General features: G+C 40.1%; 1 protein-coding gene across 1 annotated transcript in view; it reads left to right on the top strand.

Moving 5' to 3' along the window:
• CPA6 (carboxypeptidase A6) overlaps positions 1-18,940 on the top strand; it is an 84,491-nt gene that overhangs the window by 36,046 nt on the left and 29,505 nt on the right. The window contains exons 2-4 of the mRNA XM_061995627.1: positions 1,470-1,545; positions 15,230-15,354; positions 18,724-18,838. Coding sequence (XP_061851611.1) covers positions 1,470-1,545; positions 15,230-15,354; positions 18,724-18,838 — 316 coding nt within the window. The remainder of the gene's footprint in view (positions 1-1,469; positions 1,546-15,229; positions 15,355-18,723; positions 18,839-18,940) is intronic.

Here is an 18,940-nt window from a genome sequence, read left to right as displayed (position 1 = left end):
CTGCTTGCTATGAGCTCTCTAGCAGCAGACCCAGCCATGGCTTGAGGCATTTCCCAACAATGTGTCAAGTGATCAATCTGTCAGAACACCAATGTTTTCCACTTTAAGGCAAGTCTTTCATCACATTGGAAATGACAGAGTTGCCAGGCTAATCCAAGACAGTTTAGAGTGACATGTATTAATTCAAGGCCATACCTAAGTGATATCCATTCCTTTGAAATTCCATTACAGTTGTGTAACAGATGCTTAGCTACTTATTTCATTAAAATAGGGTTTTTACATGTTGGTTGTCCCATTCCTTTGAGAAATGTCCAATGAATCTTTATTAGTTACTTCACCTTCACAGGTCCTGCACAATCATTACTTCTTTTTATCCATTTCCTTCTTAACAGCAACTTAATACTCTAAAAGAAATGAGTAATGAGAAAGGATATTACTGTTGCAGGTATGATAAATGAAAAGAATTTATTTTCCTTTAGAAGATGCAGCAGTTAGAGTATTCTAAGAGGCTTATTATTCTTTTCTGTGTAAATTCCTATGCAGGAGGCTAAACTTGGCTTGGAGACGTATCAATTTCCCCAAAAACTTATTTTCCCCCCAAATTTATTTCAACTCTCTTATGTATGGAATATGATGATGATGTCCTAGTTACATGACCACCTCCTGTATTTTTTATGATCTCCAGCCTCCCACAATTCATTATATGAATGGCAGTCATTGAATATACAGCTACTCTGTTTCTCGATTCCCGTTTGCAAAGTTATATTCATTGAGATCTGCTAAATAGAGTGCATAAAATGATATGCTATTATCTAGAACCTTCTGAGTATGTATAAACAGCTATCATCAAAATTTGAGCAAGCATTAATGGATAAAGCAGAAGGCATGCCCCTAATAGGAAGGTCACCTCTCCTCTAAAGTCAAGTCCTCTATTTAACACATAAGAATGCTGGACTCTTCAAAACTCATTAAATGTTTAATTATGCAAAAGCAATGTATCTTAGGGATGGAGCCTATGAACGTGGGTTAGCGATGGGCTTGGCAGTGTTAGGTTAGTGGTTGGACTTGATGATCTTAAAGGACTTTTCCAACCAAAATGATTCCATGATCTTATCTAATCTTGTCCTCAGAAACAGATCCTTTGTTTCTGAAGAAAAAAATGTTTTGATCTGAGGCAGATGTGCAGGATGAAAGATACCAGCCTGAATGTTTTAATTTAGAAGGAATGATCAGAAGTATTTATGTGGAACTGCAGAGTCAAGTTAACACTCTGATCTGTAAAGAACAAGTCATTTCTATGGAAGTGTATAATCCAGGGAGCAAGTTTAGAAGCAGAGCTCCAGTTCACCCAGCATTTTGCAGATGCTGAAAAAGAGCACAAGTACAGTGGCTATCTGAACCTGTTTACTGTTGCATTATGTTTCTGCAAAGAGCCTTAAAGTGTCAATTCAATGTTCTGTTATTGGCAGTGATAAAGTCATACGAGTTGTTCCTGAGAATGAGAGGGAAACGCAGATCCTGCGGGCTGCATTTAACAGGCTTAAGGTGAGTTTGGATCTTTTCATCTTATTTCTCTGATCTTTGTTGAAGACTGTAGTGGGTTAACTGACATACATTTCATTTGCACTTCAAGCTATTTTATACTCTGGAAAGCAGGCTTTGCCTAATCAATTCCTAATTTCTCAATTAAAAAAATAGGATTTTAGATTCATCATGCCTGACAATTGTGAACAAGAAACACTTACTCCCTTAAAATATGTAACACACTTGCAAATTTGTGTTTTTTTGCTCTTTTACTTCTTGGCAGCATATATGGTTGCGTACTTCATTATCTGAGTGATGGTTTTATTTCAAACACTGAGTTGATTCAAATGTGAACACACACAGGAATAGGAAAAGAAAGTAGCTTCAGTTTGAGAATCTCTCTGGCACATGACAGTTGAGAAAGTGTCCACAAGACTCACTAGCAAGCCGAAAAGTTTCTTCCCTGGCCTCTTCCTGCAAATATAAAGGAAAAGCAATGATGCCACTGGAGCAGTGCAGCACAGGAGCACTCAACAGTGTGCTGTATTGCCGGCACAGCTAACAAAGGCACAAGCAATCTTTCCACAGCATTGTGGCCCACTGCCTCACAGGAGGATGGGGAGTGCCTGTAATCCAAGTCTTTGGCCCCTGCAACAGCATGGGAAGGGCTGCACCATGCACATGTGCAGTGCTCAGGCACTAGGGAAGGGACAAGCCTCATTAAGAGTCTCCAAAACAGCCCAATTGGAGCACAACCAGGGAAGTGAAAGCTTCATCAATATGTCAAGTTTGTTCCAGGAGTTGAGAGTGAGTCCTGGGCTCTGCCACTTCCCCTGTATTAGTTGATGTGCTGATTGAGCACAGCAGGCAACACTTCTCCCTGTACCTATGAAGGTAAAGGGGTTTGATAGGCAGCCTTACAGGCAGCATGGGCACATGCTAAAGTCATTTGGAATAGCTTACAAACTTTCCTTTGTGTCTATCTGAGAAGAACTTATGGGCATAGACATGCTGGTAACTTTAACATCATGTTAAAGTTAAGGCATACTATTTTGGATCACAGCACACCAATGGTACCAGTGATGTGCAAAACCTCTGGGCTGCTCAGTGCTTCAACTCTGGCCAACTGTTAGGCAGCCTGTGATGTATGTCTGTCTCCGTTGTTAATGATTGTGCTCTCAATGAAGCAAAAAAAGGTGCATGTAATTTTCTAGTCCAATGGCTACCATCTAGGATACAAGTGAATCAAATCTCATTCTGCATACCAAATGAAACAAAATTAAGATCTTAGAAGGGCTCTTATACCCTTCTGGAAAGCATCCCATCTTTTACTTATGATGAAGCTTTCTTCCATTTTTTAAGAAAGTGGACAGAGTTACTGTAGATACTTCATTCCAGGAGAAGGCTCACGGCTGTGAATACTCCAGCAGTCAAGACATGGATGCTTACTAGCTTAAAGTAGGAAGGCTGAAGCTCTGTTCATCACCTCTGCATTTCTAAACAACATGTTCTGTTGGTTTCCCACTCAAGGTGCTCTCTTTTGTAAATCCCATTCTCAAGACATTCAGCTTGTGAACACATTGGATGAGAGGTTTCAGTGTCCAACATAGGCAATGTCACAATGTTTTGTACTGTAGCACTTTGTACCATAATGCCCAACTCCCATGAAGAATACTGTCTTATATTTGTTTCTGCAGTGCTTAGTAAGGGCCTGACTCTCAACTGTAAATGTTACTGTAATATCCAAAAAGGATATTTGTTTTACTCCCAATTAGGAAAAAAAAAATCTAACCATAAACCCAAGAAATACATATGGAAGCTGTTTTTTGCATTAATTTCTTCCCCCTGGATTCTGGAACATAAAGAGGGAGCACATGTGTTTTTTCCTTTTGTCCTCATATTGCAGACGCTGCGAAGCAAAAGGGTTATTCACCTTCCTGCAACTGTTTCTCATTACAGAGCTCCCTTAGGCTCCCAGAAAGAGACTCCCTCACCCAATTCCATCAAAGTGGGAGCAGTAGAAACTTGAATAAACAATTGCATACTATAACTCTGGGAGCAGGACAATAAAATTTTGGCAAATTGCATCAGCATCTGACTAATTAATTTGAAAGTTATTGATTATGATGAGGCAGTCAGCTGAGGAGGATGAAGGGAGGATTAAAATAAGAGAGAGTGTATTGACACCCACTTTCATGAAGACAGGCTGCATTTGGCTGTAAATCAGATCTTAGGGGTCTTCCATTTTCAGCTTCTTCATTCATGCCCATTTACATGAAGTCAAATAGAAGGAGAAATCTGGGGAGCTAACTGGTAATGGATTTGTGTAAATTACTATCATCATCATTATTATGGTGATAATGTGATTGGGAGAAAACAAAAGACAGTGCACCAAAAAACCCACCAGTAGTGCAAAATCAGCTACAAACAAAGCCCAGATAGAGTCCTGTGGCAGTCTTAACACAGTATGCCTGATAAACAAGAGAAATGAACAGTAAGGTCAACAAGTGCTGTGCTTTGGATCTTTACGTTTTCAAGTCAGAAAACCAGAACTAGTTTAAGACACGTCTCCTTTAAATCCATTTTGGTTTGAGTAAACTAATACCAATCTGTCATATTACTCACATTTTCATCTTCAAGGGAAAAACAAAGCTGGAACCAGGATCCTTTGAAAGTACAACAGATGTGGACCTAAATAATCTTCAAATAGGACCAATTTGATGAGCTTTTTTAAGAGAAAGTATTTTAAGATTAACTTCAAGTAGGTGGTCTATTGAAGAATGTTAATGTTTTATTTGAAGACTTCAGCCTGAGTTATGATAATGGCCTGATAATATTCTCCACCACTGTCAATATTAGAATAACCAGAAAAGTGAGGGAAAATAATAGTTAGATCAGTTTCCTTCCTAAAGTGATAAGGATATCTGCACTTGGGTTTAAATGTAGACATATGTTTCTCTGCCCTGGCAAGTTGGCCTATTAGAGATGAGATATATTTCAAAGGTACCAAAAGTTATGCTCTCTAGTGATGTCAGGACTAGTCCCCATAAGTTAACCCAAAGAAATGCAGAAATGGCAGTGCAAAAGTCAAGTTTGGGAGCCCAATGTGCCCTCAATGTGATCCATGCACAACTTAAATGTTTTTAATAAATTCCCAGGACAGCACAAAGTAGAGTAGATTCTGCAGAACTGGATCATATTCTTATTGCAGGATTTCCTTGCCTACAACACGTCAGCTTCTCCCAGGCTCCCTCCTCAATGTGTCTGGTGGAGGGAGCTTTACTATAGACTGATGCTGTTCTGTATTTATTCCAGCCATTTCCTTCTGCCTTTAAAATCTACACTAGTAAAGCTGAGTCACTTAGCCTTTACTTCCAGCCTATCTTTCATAATCCAAAGAATTAAAATCCTCTCTGTCCAGTTCAAGTGAGCGTATTCTTCTGAAGGGCTTTATCACAAAGTTTGATGATCCCTTTACAAAGCAGTGTATTTTGGTGTCAGGCAGAGAATAAAGCCCTTCTTATCACTCACTGATTTGGACAAAGAGAAAACCATCAGAAAGAAGATAAATGACCCTGTTTCTTAATGACTGTCTTTACTACTGATTTTTTCCTGAGTAGATTACATTATTTACAGTCTGCTCTATCATTTTTTTTCCAGAAAGGAACAGGGCATGGGGGGAGAAGTGGGGAGAGCTTTGCCTTCTGCCACACTGAAGCCAATGCTGTAGAAGCCTGCAGTTTGCAGTTTGTGCCCTTTTGGCACAAAAGGAATCCTTTCTAGAATGTGCATTTAGAGAAACCTACACTGCGACATCCATGAAGGATCATCTCGGGACTGACTATTTGTCTTAATATATTTGAAGTATCTTGCAATGCACCCCCAGTAATTAACTTGGGCAGCGGTTGCAGTCTAGCCACAGTATAAGTGACAAAACTTGAAGAAGAAGCTGAATGACTACTCAGAGCCTTTAGTCCACGTGGAAATCCTTTGATTTCAAATAGGACTGCTCTCCTGCCAATACCTGAGCTGTATGGTTAACTCATCCACTTTTACAGAAGGTGTAGTCCCTTCAGACTTTTTAAGCTTAGCATCTGGAGCTCCTTAGGAGGGGTATTTGCCTCTTTTCTAAAAGAAGAAAAAATCCCATATAAAGCCTAGTGTAATAAACCCCTGAAACCTGCCTGAAGAGTATAGGCTGTGCTGCAGTATAAATGCCATTGCCTATACTGAGTGAATAATGGCTAATGAATGTTTCATTCCACACATTTGACTTTTGGTTCATGAATTGCCCAAAGGCAAATCACATTAGTCATAATCACTTGCTGAGTAATTTCCACAAATTAGTTTTGGTCTGTAGCTCCATTGCCCACAGTGGTTTGTTATTAATCATTATTATAAATTGATTCCTTCATTGACTGGTTCTGTTAACTTGTAGGTGACAAAATATTGCTCTTTTCCCTGAGGAGGTGAACATAGTATGTGGATCTGCACCACCAGTAAAAATAGCCAGCCCTACAGATTAAAATTTGTCTGCTATGAGTTCTGTAAAGTTGCTTAAAGTTGCTTGTATTCAGCCAATAAACCCGTCCACAGTAACAAAGCAAAAAGGAAGCCTAAATGTACTGAGACTGATCAGCCATTAGCCCAGCCTGCTAAGCAGCAGGAGGTGGCTCTGGCCTTGACCACTCTTGCCCTAGCCAGGCAAAGCAGGGGCCCCCCTACTTCCCCTGCAAGCCACCCCACCTCTAGGACCACAGTACTACCGTCTCTCCAGAGCAAGTTCTCAGAAAGCTCTTACACATTGTGCATTGCCATGTAGGCAACTGTTTCTTTGGGCAATACATGTCTGAGATAGTAAGAAACAAAGCAGATGGGGAACAGAGGGTCATGCCCTTTTTTGAGGCAGAAGGTGCCAGTTCCTGGTTTTCACTAAGTGACAAAGGTAGTAGCAGTTGAGACATGCCATTAGTATGTCTACAGCAATATATATCTCTTGTCTCCAGCGTGTTCCTAAGTCAAGTTTTTTCTAGTTTCTGTGTGGAAGAAAACTAAGAACCTGATAACTGTATTTCCCACCAGCAGCACTACCCCACACTCTTGAATAGCTTTTGCACAGTCCCTATGCCAAAGACTGCTGGAGCAGGTGATAGTGATTATAACGGGGGTAAATAACTGTGGAGCTCCTTCTCCAGCTTTCATGTAAGATGACAAGTGTGCTGCATAGCAGCATTAAGGAACATATTCATATGGTTGTGATAGGCTAAAATGCAGCAACTTCTTCAGCAATTCAAGTACAAACTGGTGGAGTTACTTATTTTTCTAGCTATATATCACTGTCACAGTTTTCGTCTCGGCAGCTGCTCTATCACAGTCACAGGCATCAATTTTAGATTTTAGGTGTTCTGCAGCAGTCTGTTGAGATCTCTTTTTATAGATACAGTACAAATCTTTGTTCCTGAGCTGGTCTGTAATACCAGAAATACCTTTTTACAAGTTCCCTGTTTCACACTAATAATTTGTGAATTATTACAGTAATCAACAAACAAAAGGAAAATATTTAGGGTGATAGTACCACAGTGACCTGAGTACTGCAGAACTGGCTGCTCTGTGTCCCCTAGGGCTTGTCTTGTCCCACTGCCTCAGATACCTCAACAGTGATTGACTACGGTCTTCTGCTCTTTCTTGTCTAGGAGACCATGTGAGGAGCCTGTTGCTGGTTTATGAGTCCTTTCATCATTTTAATTCTGACTGACAGAAACAAATGTCACATTCCCAAGTGCTTTGCAAAGAAACCGGAATTTGCTCGGGTCCTCAGACCCAACAGATTCTGTTTATCTGCTCTGGAATTTTCCTTTGTAAGCATTATTTTTGAAGTGCTACTTCATTTGAGCCTTGACTGATAATTTCTCCTCCATCGGCAGACTACAAGCACTTTTTATAACGTACGCCTGACTGGGAGGGGGATTGTTTGCATAGGTAGCAAAGAAGCTACTTCTCCGTGAACATTCTTGGCATAATAGAGTTAGACTACTCAGTAGCTTCTACAAAAGAAATTCCTGGGCATAGCCAGGCACTTTTAACTTTGGGAGGAGCCAGCCTAACAGGCCTTGAAACCACAACTCCCTTCCCTTTTGTTTGTTTTCTAGCCCCTAGAGCAGCTGCTTATCCATTGTAATCCCTGAATTGATCCTGTCATTGCAGTTCAGGGAAACAATAAAATATCTCAAAGGATCACTTGGCTATAAATCTGATAGTTTACAGCTCCATAGGCAAATGCTGAAAAAGGCTTCAGAGAACAAAAGCCCATCTGAAAATGCAGTAAGAGAGCCTGTCAACCCAAACTGAGCTATTCCTACTTTGCGGAAAGAATTAGCTCAGTAGCCAAGGCTGTGTGCATTTTCCTTTGTACATATAGCAAGTAATTCTATATAACCAGATACTTTAGTCATCAATGCAGATTTTACCCTAACTTATAGTTAGGATTCCAGTCAGATATGCATAGAGTATTTCAGATAACACAGGGAACGTCAGGTAACAAGAGAGACTGTTCACCAATAGATGAGAATGCATGTCTATAAACAACTTGCAAGGCTCAGAAAGAAAGTGTTGTTCAAGGAAAACATTAGTAGGAAGGTGCAAAATAGAACAGGAGAGCCCAGATAGTGAGAGTATTGTTCTCATAAGATGCAGAGAGCCTGGACTTTCTGAGATGAGAAGAGTCTGTTTCCTCTTTTACTGGTGAGGAAGCCTGAGTGAGCTCAATAAAGTCGTCAGCACAGCCCCAGTGGGAGCAGGATCAGACACAGGGCTTACTATTCTATTTCTCGTGCAGCACAGCAACAACTACGAAATGAACCAAGCCATAAATAATTTAATAAGAAACAAAATAGGGTTTTTATTGGGTGTTTTTAATGAGTCTGTTAAAAAGCTGTGTCGCGTCTTTCAAATATACTTAGTCTAGTGGCATCTGTACTTGTAAGAACCAATATTCAATTACCATGTAACTGTGTATGAGTTTTTCCTCGGTGACTCTCATGAGGAATAGCCTATGAGTTCTTTTCTGCAGTGTAGAGCCCTGTGTAAAATTATACCAGTGTAAGTAGAGTGGTAAGACCATTACTGCCTTACAGTTCCACAAAGATCTGCAAAACTCAAAGCTTCAAGCTGTGCATTGTTCGCATTCTGTTCCTGCCAGTGTTATGGCTGCTGCAATCCCATGAATCAATCCCGGTTTATTGGCACAATTATTCTTACAAGCTTCACTGAAAAGCAAATAAATATTGAAAAGTTACAGCCAATTAGATGTCTAGCATGCTCAATCAGAAACTTAAATTACTTTGCATCAGTAACTAGGCCTACCTTGTAATTCCTTCTTGAAAGCACAGGGAATCCCACACTTATTGCCACTGAACCGTTTTGCTGCACATGAAGGTCAGCTGAAGAAGATTTGCAGTCAGGACTGTCAATTAAGTTCCTTAATTGGCAGGAGCAAGAGAGAATGAAATGAGTTCTGATCCTGAAAATATTTGCAAGGGTGAAGACATTAGAGAGGAGCAGTTCTACTTTTTCCAGGTGCACTACAGCACAGCTATAATTATCCACCAGTATCAGAGTCAACAGGAGTCATTCTTCCTTCGTTCTTTATATACAAATGCATGTACCAACAGAAGCCTAAAATTGCACTAGGAATATGCATGTGAGGGGTGCTTGTTTACATATATGTATGTGACTGTTTCTCACACATTATATGATGAAGCCTCTGATAGTCAGACCTCTGACACCTTCAGTGAGACTAGACCATTTCTGCTTCTTCTATTCTCTACCTTCTACTATCAGATTTCTAACTGAAAACACATCTAGTGAGACTGAGGACCCCTTAAGGTGTTTGTGTGTCATGTAAATGGAAAACTCATGCGTACTGAAAGAGCCTGTGACTGATAGAGTCCATGAGCAGAGAGCATCACTACTTGCATTACTGACTGCACATTCCCTTTTATAAGGGGCTCAGAAATGCCAAGCCATTTCAGGTGGTGGCATCATAATTCTGAACTTTACAGTTCAGAATTCTGAACTTTACAGTTGACAATGTTTCTCAAAGAAATCAGTTCATACTGATGTTACAGACAAGGGCAGCTTTGGCACGTGTATTGCTATATACAACTCAGTGAGTAAAAAACCTGAAATTGCTAGGTAATAAAGCATCACAAAATTACTGTCTTCATGAGGTATAACACTGGTAAATCATATAAACAATTTTGTCCAGATACTAGATGTAAATTATGGCAGAGTTATTCTAGTTATTTTCAATGACAATCATCAGTCATCTCTTTTGAACAATACACAATTGCAGACCTGATGACAGCACTAAGCACCTGTCTTTCAGGATAATGGAAGAAGAAGTTACACAACTGCTTACAAAAGGGTAGTAGGGAATGACTGGAAGCTACTGTCTGGCAAAATGGCTTTAATGGCAAAGTATAAGCTGGAATGAGCCCTGTGGTCTAAAGAAGCTGGGGATTTCTTTCAGTCACTTAAAAGAAATAATGGATTGTGGGATTTAAGCAGCTATGAATGTGTTCCTGGGGAAAAGTAAAGAGTCTTCTTCTCAAGCTCTCTTTCCATAGGCTCCTGGAGCTATTGAAGACAAAAGCTCCCTGCTCTGTCTTGGCATGGCAAGAGAGCTTTGTGTACACCGTGTATGATGTTTAGGATCATACTAATGACTTGTTTGTATTCTTAGAAAATTATTTGCATCGTTTTCAATTTTGCAAGAAGTTCTGAATTGCCTTAGTGTCCAAATGTTTTTAAAACATTTGTCCCTTTGCTTTGTGCTGACTTTTCATCACCATACTGACCAAAAGCTGGAGACATGACTGATGAGTTCAGGGTTGCTATAGTTTGCAGTCCAGGTAAGAGCTGATACACCATGGTAGTTTAGCCTTGGCTGGATGCCAGATGCTCATGAAGTTGTTCTATCACCCCCCAACTCTAAACTAGGCAGGGGAGAGAGAAATATAACGAAAAGTTCGTGAGTCGAGATAAGGACGAGGAGATCACTCAGTAATTAGCATCCAGGGCAAAACAGCCTCAGCTTGGGGAGAAATGGTTTGATTTATTAATGAACAATCAGAACAGAGCAGGGAAAATGAGAAACAAAACCAAATCTTAAAACACCTCCCCGTACCCCTCCTTCTTCCCAGGATTGGCCCTCCTCCATCCCCAGTGGCACAGGGATGAGGGTTACATTCCATTTGTTACAGATGGACTTTGCTTCTGCTTCTTCTCAGTGGGAGGCCTCCTCACATTTCCCACTGCTACAGTGTAGGGGTCCTTCCCGGAGACAATAGTTCTCCATGAACTTCTTTGACATGGGTCTTTCCCACAGGTTGCAGTTCTTCACAAACTGCTCCAGCATGGGGTCCTCCTCACAGAGTGCAGCTCCTCACATGCTCTTCACCAATGCGGGTCATCCGTGGCGAGCGCAGTCCTTCAGGTACCGAGTCCCTCACAGAACCACAAGTCCTGACAGCAAACCTGCTCTGGTGTGGGCTCCTCTCTCTATGGATTCCCAGGTCCTGCCAGGAACTTGCTCCAGGGTGAGCTTCTCATGAATTCACAGCCTCCTTCAGGCATCCACCAGCTCTGGCATGGGGTCCTCCACAGGCTGCAAGTGGATCTCTGCTCCCCCAGTGGCCTCTATGGACTGCAGGGGCACAGCTGCCTCACCATGGTCCTCACCACAGGTCACAGTGGAATCTTTCTTCTCCTGAGCATCTCTTCCCTCTCCTTCTCCACCCGGTGTCTGTGGAGATGTTGTTCTCACATTCTCACTCCCTTCTGCTGCTGATGCCACTTTGCAGCTGCACAGGAACTTCTTCTCAAATATGTTATTCACAGAGATTCTCAGTCACTAACTGGCCAGGCCTTGGTCAGCTGCAGGGTTTATCTTAGAATTGACTGGCAATAGCCCTGTCAGCTTCAGGGGAAGCTTCCTTGTTTAAAGAATCCACCCCTGTAGCTCCCTGCTACCAAAACCTGGCCCAGACAAAACCACTACATATATTTATAGGCTTGAGCTGTCTTTCACACCTCGATTTAAAGAGAAACTGCCTACAAGGAAACTCAAAAGTTGTTGGCTTTCCTAAGCACAGATTGAATCCTAGAGACTGTTATGGAACTTGAATACTTACTATGTAGTAGTGATTCATAACTTCTTAGACCTTCTTTGTTAAATAAAGCAATAAAGTGTTTAATTCTCTCTGAAAAGGAAGCTGTCTGTATGCTTTTACATATCATTTCTTCCTATAGAAAGCAAGTCAGGATGCTTGTGCCTCGAGTGAGATTCTGGGATGCAGAGCCATTATTGTCCCTGAGAACAGGTACCTGGAGTCATACTGGAGTGCAGCAGCAAGTGCCAAGTAATTGGTCTCCAGGTCCCAAGTCTGAGCCTGCTGAAATATCTTGCCTAGGCTCTGTTAATTGTCCAGAGGCTTAAAACATCTCAATACCCTCTAAAGACAACCTGCTGCCTGACAGATAGGAAAGGGCATGCAAAGGAGACAGTTCTGCCAAGGTGACAGTTCTGCAAAGGAGATGAGAATATTTATGTCTTCCCCTAGCCTCAAGATACTAGGTCAATTTTGAGGTTCAAATATCTGTGTGTGTGTGTGTGTGTGTTCTGGGGGTTCTGTAGGATTTCTGCATCTGTTCATCTTGTAGTCAGAGAGTCTTCCTCCACCTCTAGCAAATCCGACCACCCTCGCAGCAATTAGATGCCTTTTGGCATTGACTGGTGTACCATCCATAATGACTAATGTGTGGGGATAACAACACCCCATTGCAAATAGTAAAGAGGATAGAACAGTTGCTATCACTACCACTCGCTAGCCAGAGGAGCCCAGCATGGAAATCAAAGGCATGCTTGCCAGAAGAATGATGCCAGAAGACTGATGACTCTGCTGGAGCCTGCAGTATCCACAGGAGATGCAATGATGAAGTCTCCTAAAGTTGACAGTGAGTAAAGGATAGTTAGGCTTGCTCAGTCCAAACATGCCTGCACTGAAATCCATCTTCTGTTTGTCAGCTTTCCTGCTCTGTCTCTGTGTCACACCAAGGACAAGCTGAAAGCTGCAATATAAATAAGATGTTTGCTGAAGAGATATCTTTCTTGTTACATGCTTTATAAAGCAAAATCAAGTCAGCGATTGAAGTCGTGCTCTGGACAGCACAGGTAACATTTCCCAGATGAGCATTGACTGCTTTGTTTACATCGCAAAGGATGAAGAGCAGGAGTCAAATGAAACCAAACTGCCCAAATAGGGAATTGAGCTGAAGAGGAGTGATTTGTATTCTAAAAATGGGATTTTGTTGTCTCACTTCCAGGACGATGCCAGGAGTGAAATATTGCATTTTCATCAAAAGAGGATAGCTATGTGCAATATACCGCTGATTTCACTAGTTAAGATAAGATTGCTTCTGCTTTTGTTATTCTCTTGCAGCCAGCAATGCAAGGAACAATTAGAATACCTCAGAAATTAAAAAGCTTAGTGATGTTGTAACCAATAGTGTCAATATTGATTGATTTATCCCTTCCACAGTGATGGGATAAATTCACTAGAATTAATCCCGAGTAAATGTTGAGAACAAAGACAAGTTTCAGCTGTATCTCAATCACGATGTTTTTTTTCATTCTTGTAACTTTATTTCCAGTTTTATGTGCTTAGATTGGCCAGGAGACACTTCAGTTGCTGTTAGTCTGTTAGTTTGTTGTTATTTTTATAAAGCTGGCTCAAACTGAGCTGATTGATACACTGTTAGTCTAAGAGCAACAGATTTTCCCCTTTTTGATGTGTATTTTTAGGGATAAATCTTAAAAGTCAAATACACATTTCTAATTAACCACGTGTGAAATCCACCATGTTGAATTAGGGGAGAATTTCACTGGATGCCTGTAATTAATCAAAATACGACAGATAGATAAACTAACAAACATAAGGTGTTAGCATAGCAAGAGGCTCTTTAGAAGCAGCATTTAGCACCATTTAATTCATGAGTTCAGTATCTACTGACCATCTGTCATAGCTGCTGTCAGCTTTATGAGCCTTGTGAACCTTGCCAGTCCTGGTGGTAGACTTCAAAAGATGCCATGCTCACTGTCACACAGATCTGTAGACCTTATTGTGGCAATGTAAAACAAGGAGTGGTTTTGGCAGGAATAGAAGAGGCTGCCCCTCTGTTTCTGTTTTTCTCCTTCCAAAGTAGCTGGCGTCGAATTGGATTGACTGAAGTCACTACTGCTTGAAGAGATAGCATCAGGATCAATGTCAGATGCCTTCTCGGTAATCAGAATGTTCTTATTTGGGGTCATTTGAGAAACTGTGAGAAATAAACCCTTGTTGCAAGATTATATGCTCCTCAAACAAGGTTTGTAGAAAGACCAGGTGAAATGCATTAGATATTTCCAAAATAGCTTGTATGACATAGAAGTCAGGAGGTTTATTATAAAACCCTTCTTAGAAACCTGGAAAGCAGGTATGGCAAGAAACACTCATGAGCTGTATCCATGGCTTGGATCAATGCAGACAATTGCAATAAACTTCAAAAGATATTTATCAAGTATTAATTCTTTTTAAATTTGCTAAGAAATGTGGGGACATGGTAGTCCCTATCAATTCCCCTCTTTGTATTCAGCTCACATGTGTTTTTAAGGCATGTGGATATTGACATGCATGTTTGTAACATTAGCACAGAGCTTGCTGAGATTGCCTTGCATAGTCACTTGTGACTGTCCAGCAGCTCTGGGAAGACCTTTGTTAACTTGTGTTCTTGCCACTCTACTCACACTGGCTGAGAGGATACTCTTCTCACCTCCATTGAAGAGTATGTGCATCTGTTGTTGATACAGCTGAACAGCATAACACCATTTGTTGCAGGGTGAAGAATGCTAAGTTTCAAATCTCTGTAGACTTCCTTGCTTTCTTTAGAATTCATGTTCTGGGCTAAAATTTCCAAGTATATTTCAGGAAAGTGAAATGGATAAGAAAAGTCTCTTATGGATGAGCAGATATAGATAACATTAGTAATTGTCTCATTTAGTAGCTATCATTTTTTACAAGATTGTAATAATTTGATTTCCTTAATCTTGTTATTTTGACAGTTCATATAAAATTATTGAGTAGATCACAGCTTCCTTCATAGCATTGGTGGCCTTCTGTTATTGACCTCTGATCTGCATATAAAATTTGGTTACACTTTGCAAACAACACTGATATGTGATACACTTTCTACTTTTCTTTAACATTCCTTTTTTTTTTAACTGCCTTGCTGAACATGGAAAATACCTTGTGAAATAAAAAAGACTCATAGACTTGATAGGAACTAATACATAGGGAATGTATTAGTAGTCTGAGGAGGCGCATGAATTTGGAGGTAGCTTTTGTTTCAAGCTATTTGAGGAGACACATGCCTGAGACTCATCACCCTTCCTGTTGGCAAATCTCCCACGAAAGCTGTGGTAAGCTGGATGCCATCATTCCTCGAAATCTGCTCCATTAGCTTAGATACTGACCTGGACCAATCAGTATGGTTTTATTGTCTATATCATGCATACACCGTTTGCCTACAGAGCTTCAAGCATGCCACCTCCTGATTTCCCCACCTACACTGAATGCATATAAATTACAGGTTGGTTCCTGCACTACAGGTGGACCTGTGGCAGCCCAGCAGCCCCTTCCACATTGTCGAAGGTACGGTCACCGACGTGCGAGTGCCACAGAACACGTCCCGAAGTCTGCTGCCCTACCTCCAGCAAGCAAACATCCAGTACACGTAAGCCTGTGCTTTGCTTTCTGTGCCTCGCTCCAGAGATCTGGCCTCTGAGGCAGGTCTGCTTCAACCACACCAGGTGTGATTGAAAATAAGTGCTGCATCATAGCAAGTAGACTGGTAGACAGCTAGACATTGCCAAGAAAAGAAACACTTTACTGGGAGAACAGAAAATCTCCCACAGGCAGGCAGTTTTAATTAAATGTCATCGTTTGGAGTCAAACTAAAGCGTTCTCCGGGTGTATGAAATCACTTCTGTTAAGAGAGGAATGGTAATTACAAATTCTACAGCCTGCTTTGCCTCTCTCTGTATTTAACAGGAGCTAGATTTGTTTACAAGTGTACTGCAAACATAGAGGCAAGACTTCTTCATGAATTAAAAAGGAATGTACTAGTTCTCTTTTATAGCTCAACATTCCTCATGACCCAACACAAGTCATACAGAATAAATACACACGAAGGATCACATTATCATTCATAGCATTTCTTAAAAGCATTCAAGACAGTTGGAGTGTGCTTCATATTTATCAATATGATACACTAGGCAAGAGTTATGATCTTGTCATTAAAGGCTTTTCACTGAGATGCCTAAGTGTATGAATAAGCAACTGATGAGTTACTTGATTTTTTTTGCTGAATAAAGCCCTATGTTAGGCTATTTATACTTATTTCTCAATGAGAAAAAGATGTTGCAAATAACATTGTATATTATATGTACTCCTATCAGAATTCCTTTTTTGTTATAACAATGATCTCTTATTAACTTGTCATTCTAAAAATACAAAAACAAGCGTAGGGAAAAAAATTACACAGGCCCAGTAGCTGAAGTACAGAATGACTTTCATGTGGGTTCAACATAGCTTCAAGTTTTATTTGTGTTTAAAAGTGAGATGGGGATTTCTGTAATTGTTTTCCTGTGCTTATATAAAAAATATCCCCTAATTACTGTGCCCCGGCAGTTGCATTCACATCTGTTGCTGTTTCTGGTCACAGTAATCACCTTTAATGAAATGACAGAAGGTGATTTTATATGTCTTATAAACACTCCCTGTATTGAAGACCTCTACTTAACTTGCAGACCAGAATGTGCAAGGGCAAGAACTGTGAGAGTAAGAGGTTTCTGTAGTTTGAATGAAACAATGTGCTACAAGTACTAGGACAACATTACATTAATTTTCCACAGGGAAAATTTCCTTTCTGACATCTGATGCACAAGTTGTGTGCACTTAGAAGAAAGCCTGGCAACATTTTGTCAGATCCAAACTGGTTCTTTGCTTTCCCACTTCATCTCTCCACTGCCCACTTCAGCCTCCTTGCCTGCTGGGTCCCAGCCATCAGAAGCAAAACCACTGCAAAGCCCTAGACAAGCATGTGCTTGTTCCGACAAGTCTCCTGAGATCTGTAGCTCCACAAGAGCTGGGAGGAGTCGCTGTGAGAGCATCAACAGCCATACTGAGGGCATGGGGCTGCCAGGGTGGCTGTGCCCAGCCATACTCAGAGCACAGCTGCAATGGGGACCACAGCCCTGAGTTGAAATGCAGCCCCACAGCCAAAGGGAAGATGGGCTGGGCAAGGTTTCATACAGCTCCTTTTCTCATGGATATTTTTCACAGTACTTTTATTTTATTTTATTTTTTGATGCACTATTTGCAAAGGAGTTAAATTTCTATATCCCTTTTGTAACTGGAAAATTTGAGGTAAATGCTGTGTTAAAATTTCAGCCTGACAGAGTGATTCTAGAGTAAGTTGTGGCAGACTTCTAAAGACAGGAAGCATTAAGCAGACCTAATGATGAACAAGGAGATCAACACCTTTTTGTATTTTTTTGTATTTTTGATTTTTGTGTTATAAACACACAAAGTACATAGCCATATACATGTATTTATAAGAGTAAAGAAGGTTTATCAAATCTTGTTTGGCATGCAGACATATCAGAAGTCATGAAATTAGATCTATTATTGTAAAAGTGAACAAACAGAGCTTGATCCTGATAGGTATTTCCACTAAGCAGAATTCAGCAAAGCAGGCATTTTTTAACATATTAGATGTCCTAATTACTTGATTGAAACCACTGCTTTAGTCTAACTACAGTCTTAATGCTTTACAGTACGTATCTTAGAGAGTGTACCACTTTGCAAGTCAGGACTATAAACCCTTAGTTTGCTTAAGGGAAAACTACAAACAATGTAATTCCTGATTATACAATTGCTTCACTAATATGTTTGAAGATGAGGATAACCTGTACTTTGATATTATATGTAGATAGATCTTTGATGTAACTGCTGCACAGCTGAGGTAAGATCAGAGTGAATGCAGTTTCTTTCCATCTTTTTCCAATCACTGCAGCTAATGCCTATAAAACTTTAAAAGGTTGAATGCGACCATTGTTTTACAGGAATGATGAATTGGTGGTATGATGATTACACATCACTATGCTTTAGGAGAAAGTGGTATACAAGGATGCCTCGGTTTTACAGTGATGTTGTTACTGATGTCAGTGACAACACTCCCAGCTCCTACCACTATGAGACAAGAAGCATAGATGCTCCATCTTCTTCAACATAATTTGGTTTAGATGTTTTCTATGTTATATTTTTAATTTATATCATTATTTGGTTTTGCCATAAGACAGAAAGTCTTTCAGCTTACTCCATTGTTTCTGCATTTTGCTCTTAATACAAAGAGCGCATTTTTTTTTTATGCAAACATATTTAATTTTCCTTAGTGTTGTTTCATGTTTTTCCTGAGGTTTTTTTTAAATAACTGGTAAACAGGTGATGCAGAGTAGATAATGTAAACAACAAACCACATTTAAGGTTTTTCTTCTTGTTATTTGCTGTGTTTCAGATAGAATGATAATGCTGCCAAGTTCTTCAATTTTTTGTTTTGCCTCTACAACTTCTAGGTATATGTAATGTTCCATTCCAGTGGAGTAGCTCTCAAGAGGAAGTATGTGCATGTTCATCTAAGCCTAAAAAGATTCTTTTTTCTGGTTTTGAAATAATTTTTTTAAGAACCATGATCATGTAGCATAACTAGATTATAAAAGAAAACAGCAAATGCTGCTCCATAAACAAACGAAAATGGCTTTTCTTCACATTGGCCACATTATTTACTTAATTCTGGTTTATTCACTTAACAAGCTCATTGTGGTTTTTGAAGGTACTGTTGCATTTCAAAGCAGCTGGAGTATTTATTTGACAGCATATATTCAAATAAGCCTGAGGACTCTTATCGTCAAAATATAACAGTGGAAGTAACATCAGGATGGTTTAACTCCTGATGCATTTCTTCTAAATGTGATTGTTGTTCTGCTTCAGCTTGTGTGTTCTACTAATTTTTCAGTAATGCAGTTATCTTTTTTTTCGCTAGGATTCTCATATCAGACCTACAGAAAGCAATAGAAAACCAAACTGGAGTGAGGTCATCAAGGAGTCGAAGGTCCCTCTCTGGGTATAACTATGAAGTGTATCACTCCCTGGAAGAAGTATGTGAAAATTCCTGTTGTTCCTCTTAGCCACTACACTGTAAGGCTGAGCTTCCACACTCTACAAGTTTATAGTTACCTGTTCATCTTCAGAAGTTTTCT

The sequence above is a fragment of the Colius striatus genome, chromosome 4 (genome assembly GCF_028858725.1).
Source record: "Colius striatus isolate bColStr4 chromosome 4, bColStr4.1.hap1, whole genome shotgun sequence".
NCBI classification, from domain to species: domain Eukaryota; kingdom Metazoa; phylum Chordata; class Aves; order Coliiformes; family Coliidae; genus Colius; species Colius striatus.
The sequence above is the reverse complement of the archived record's forward strand: the minus strand, read 5'-3'. Positions and strand labels throughout refer to the sequence as shown.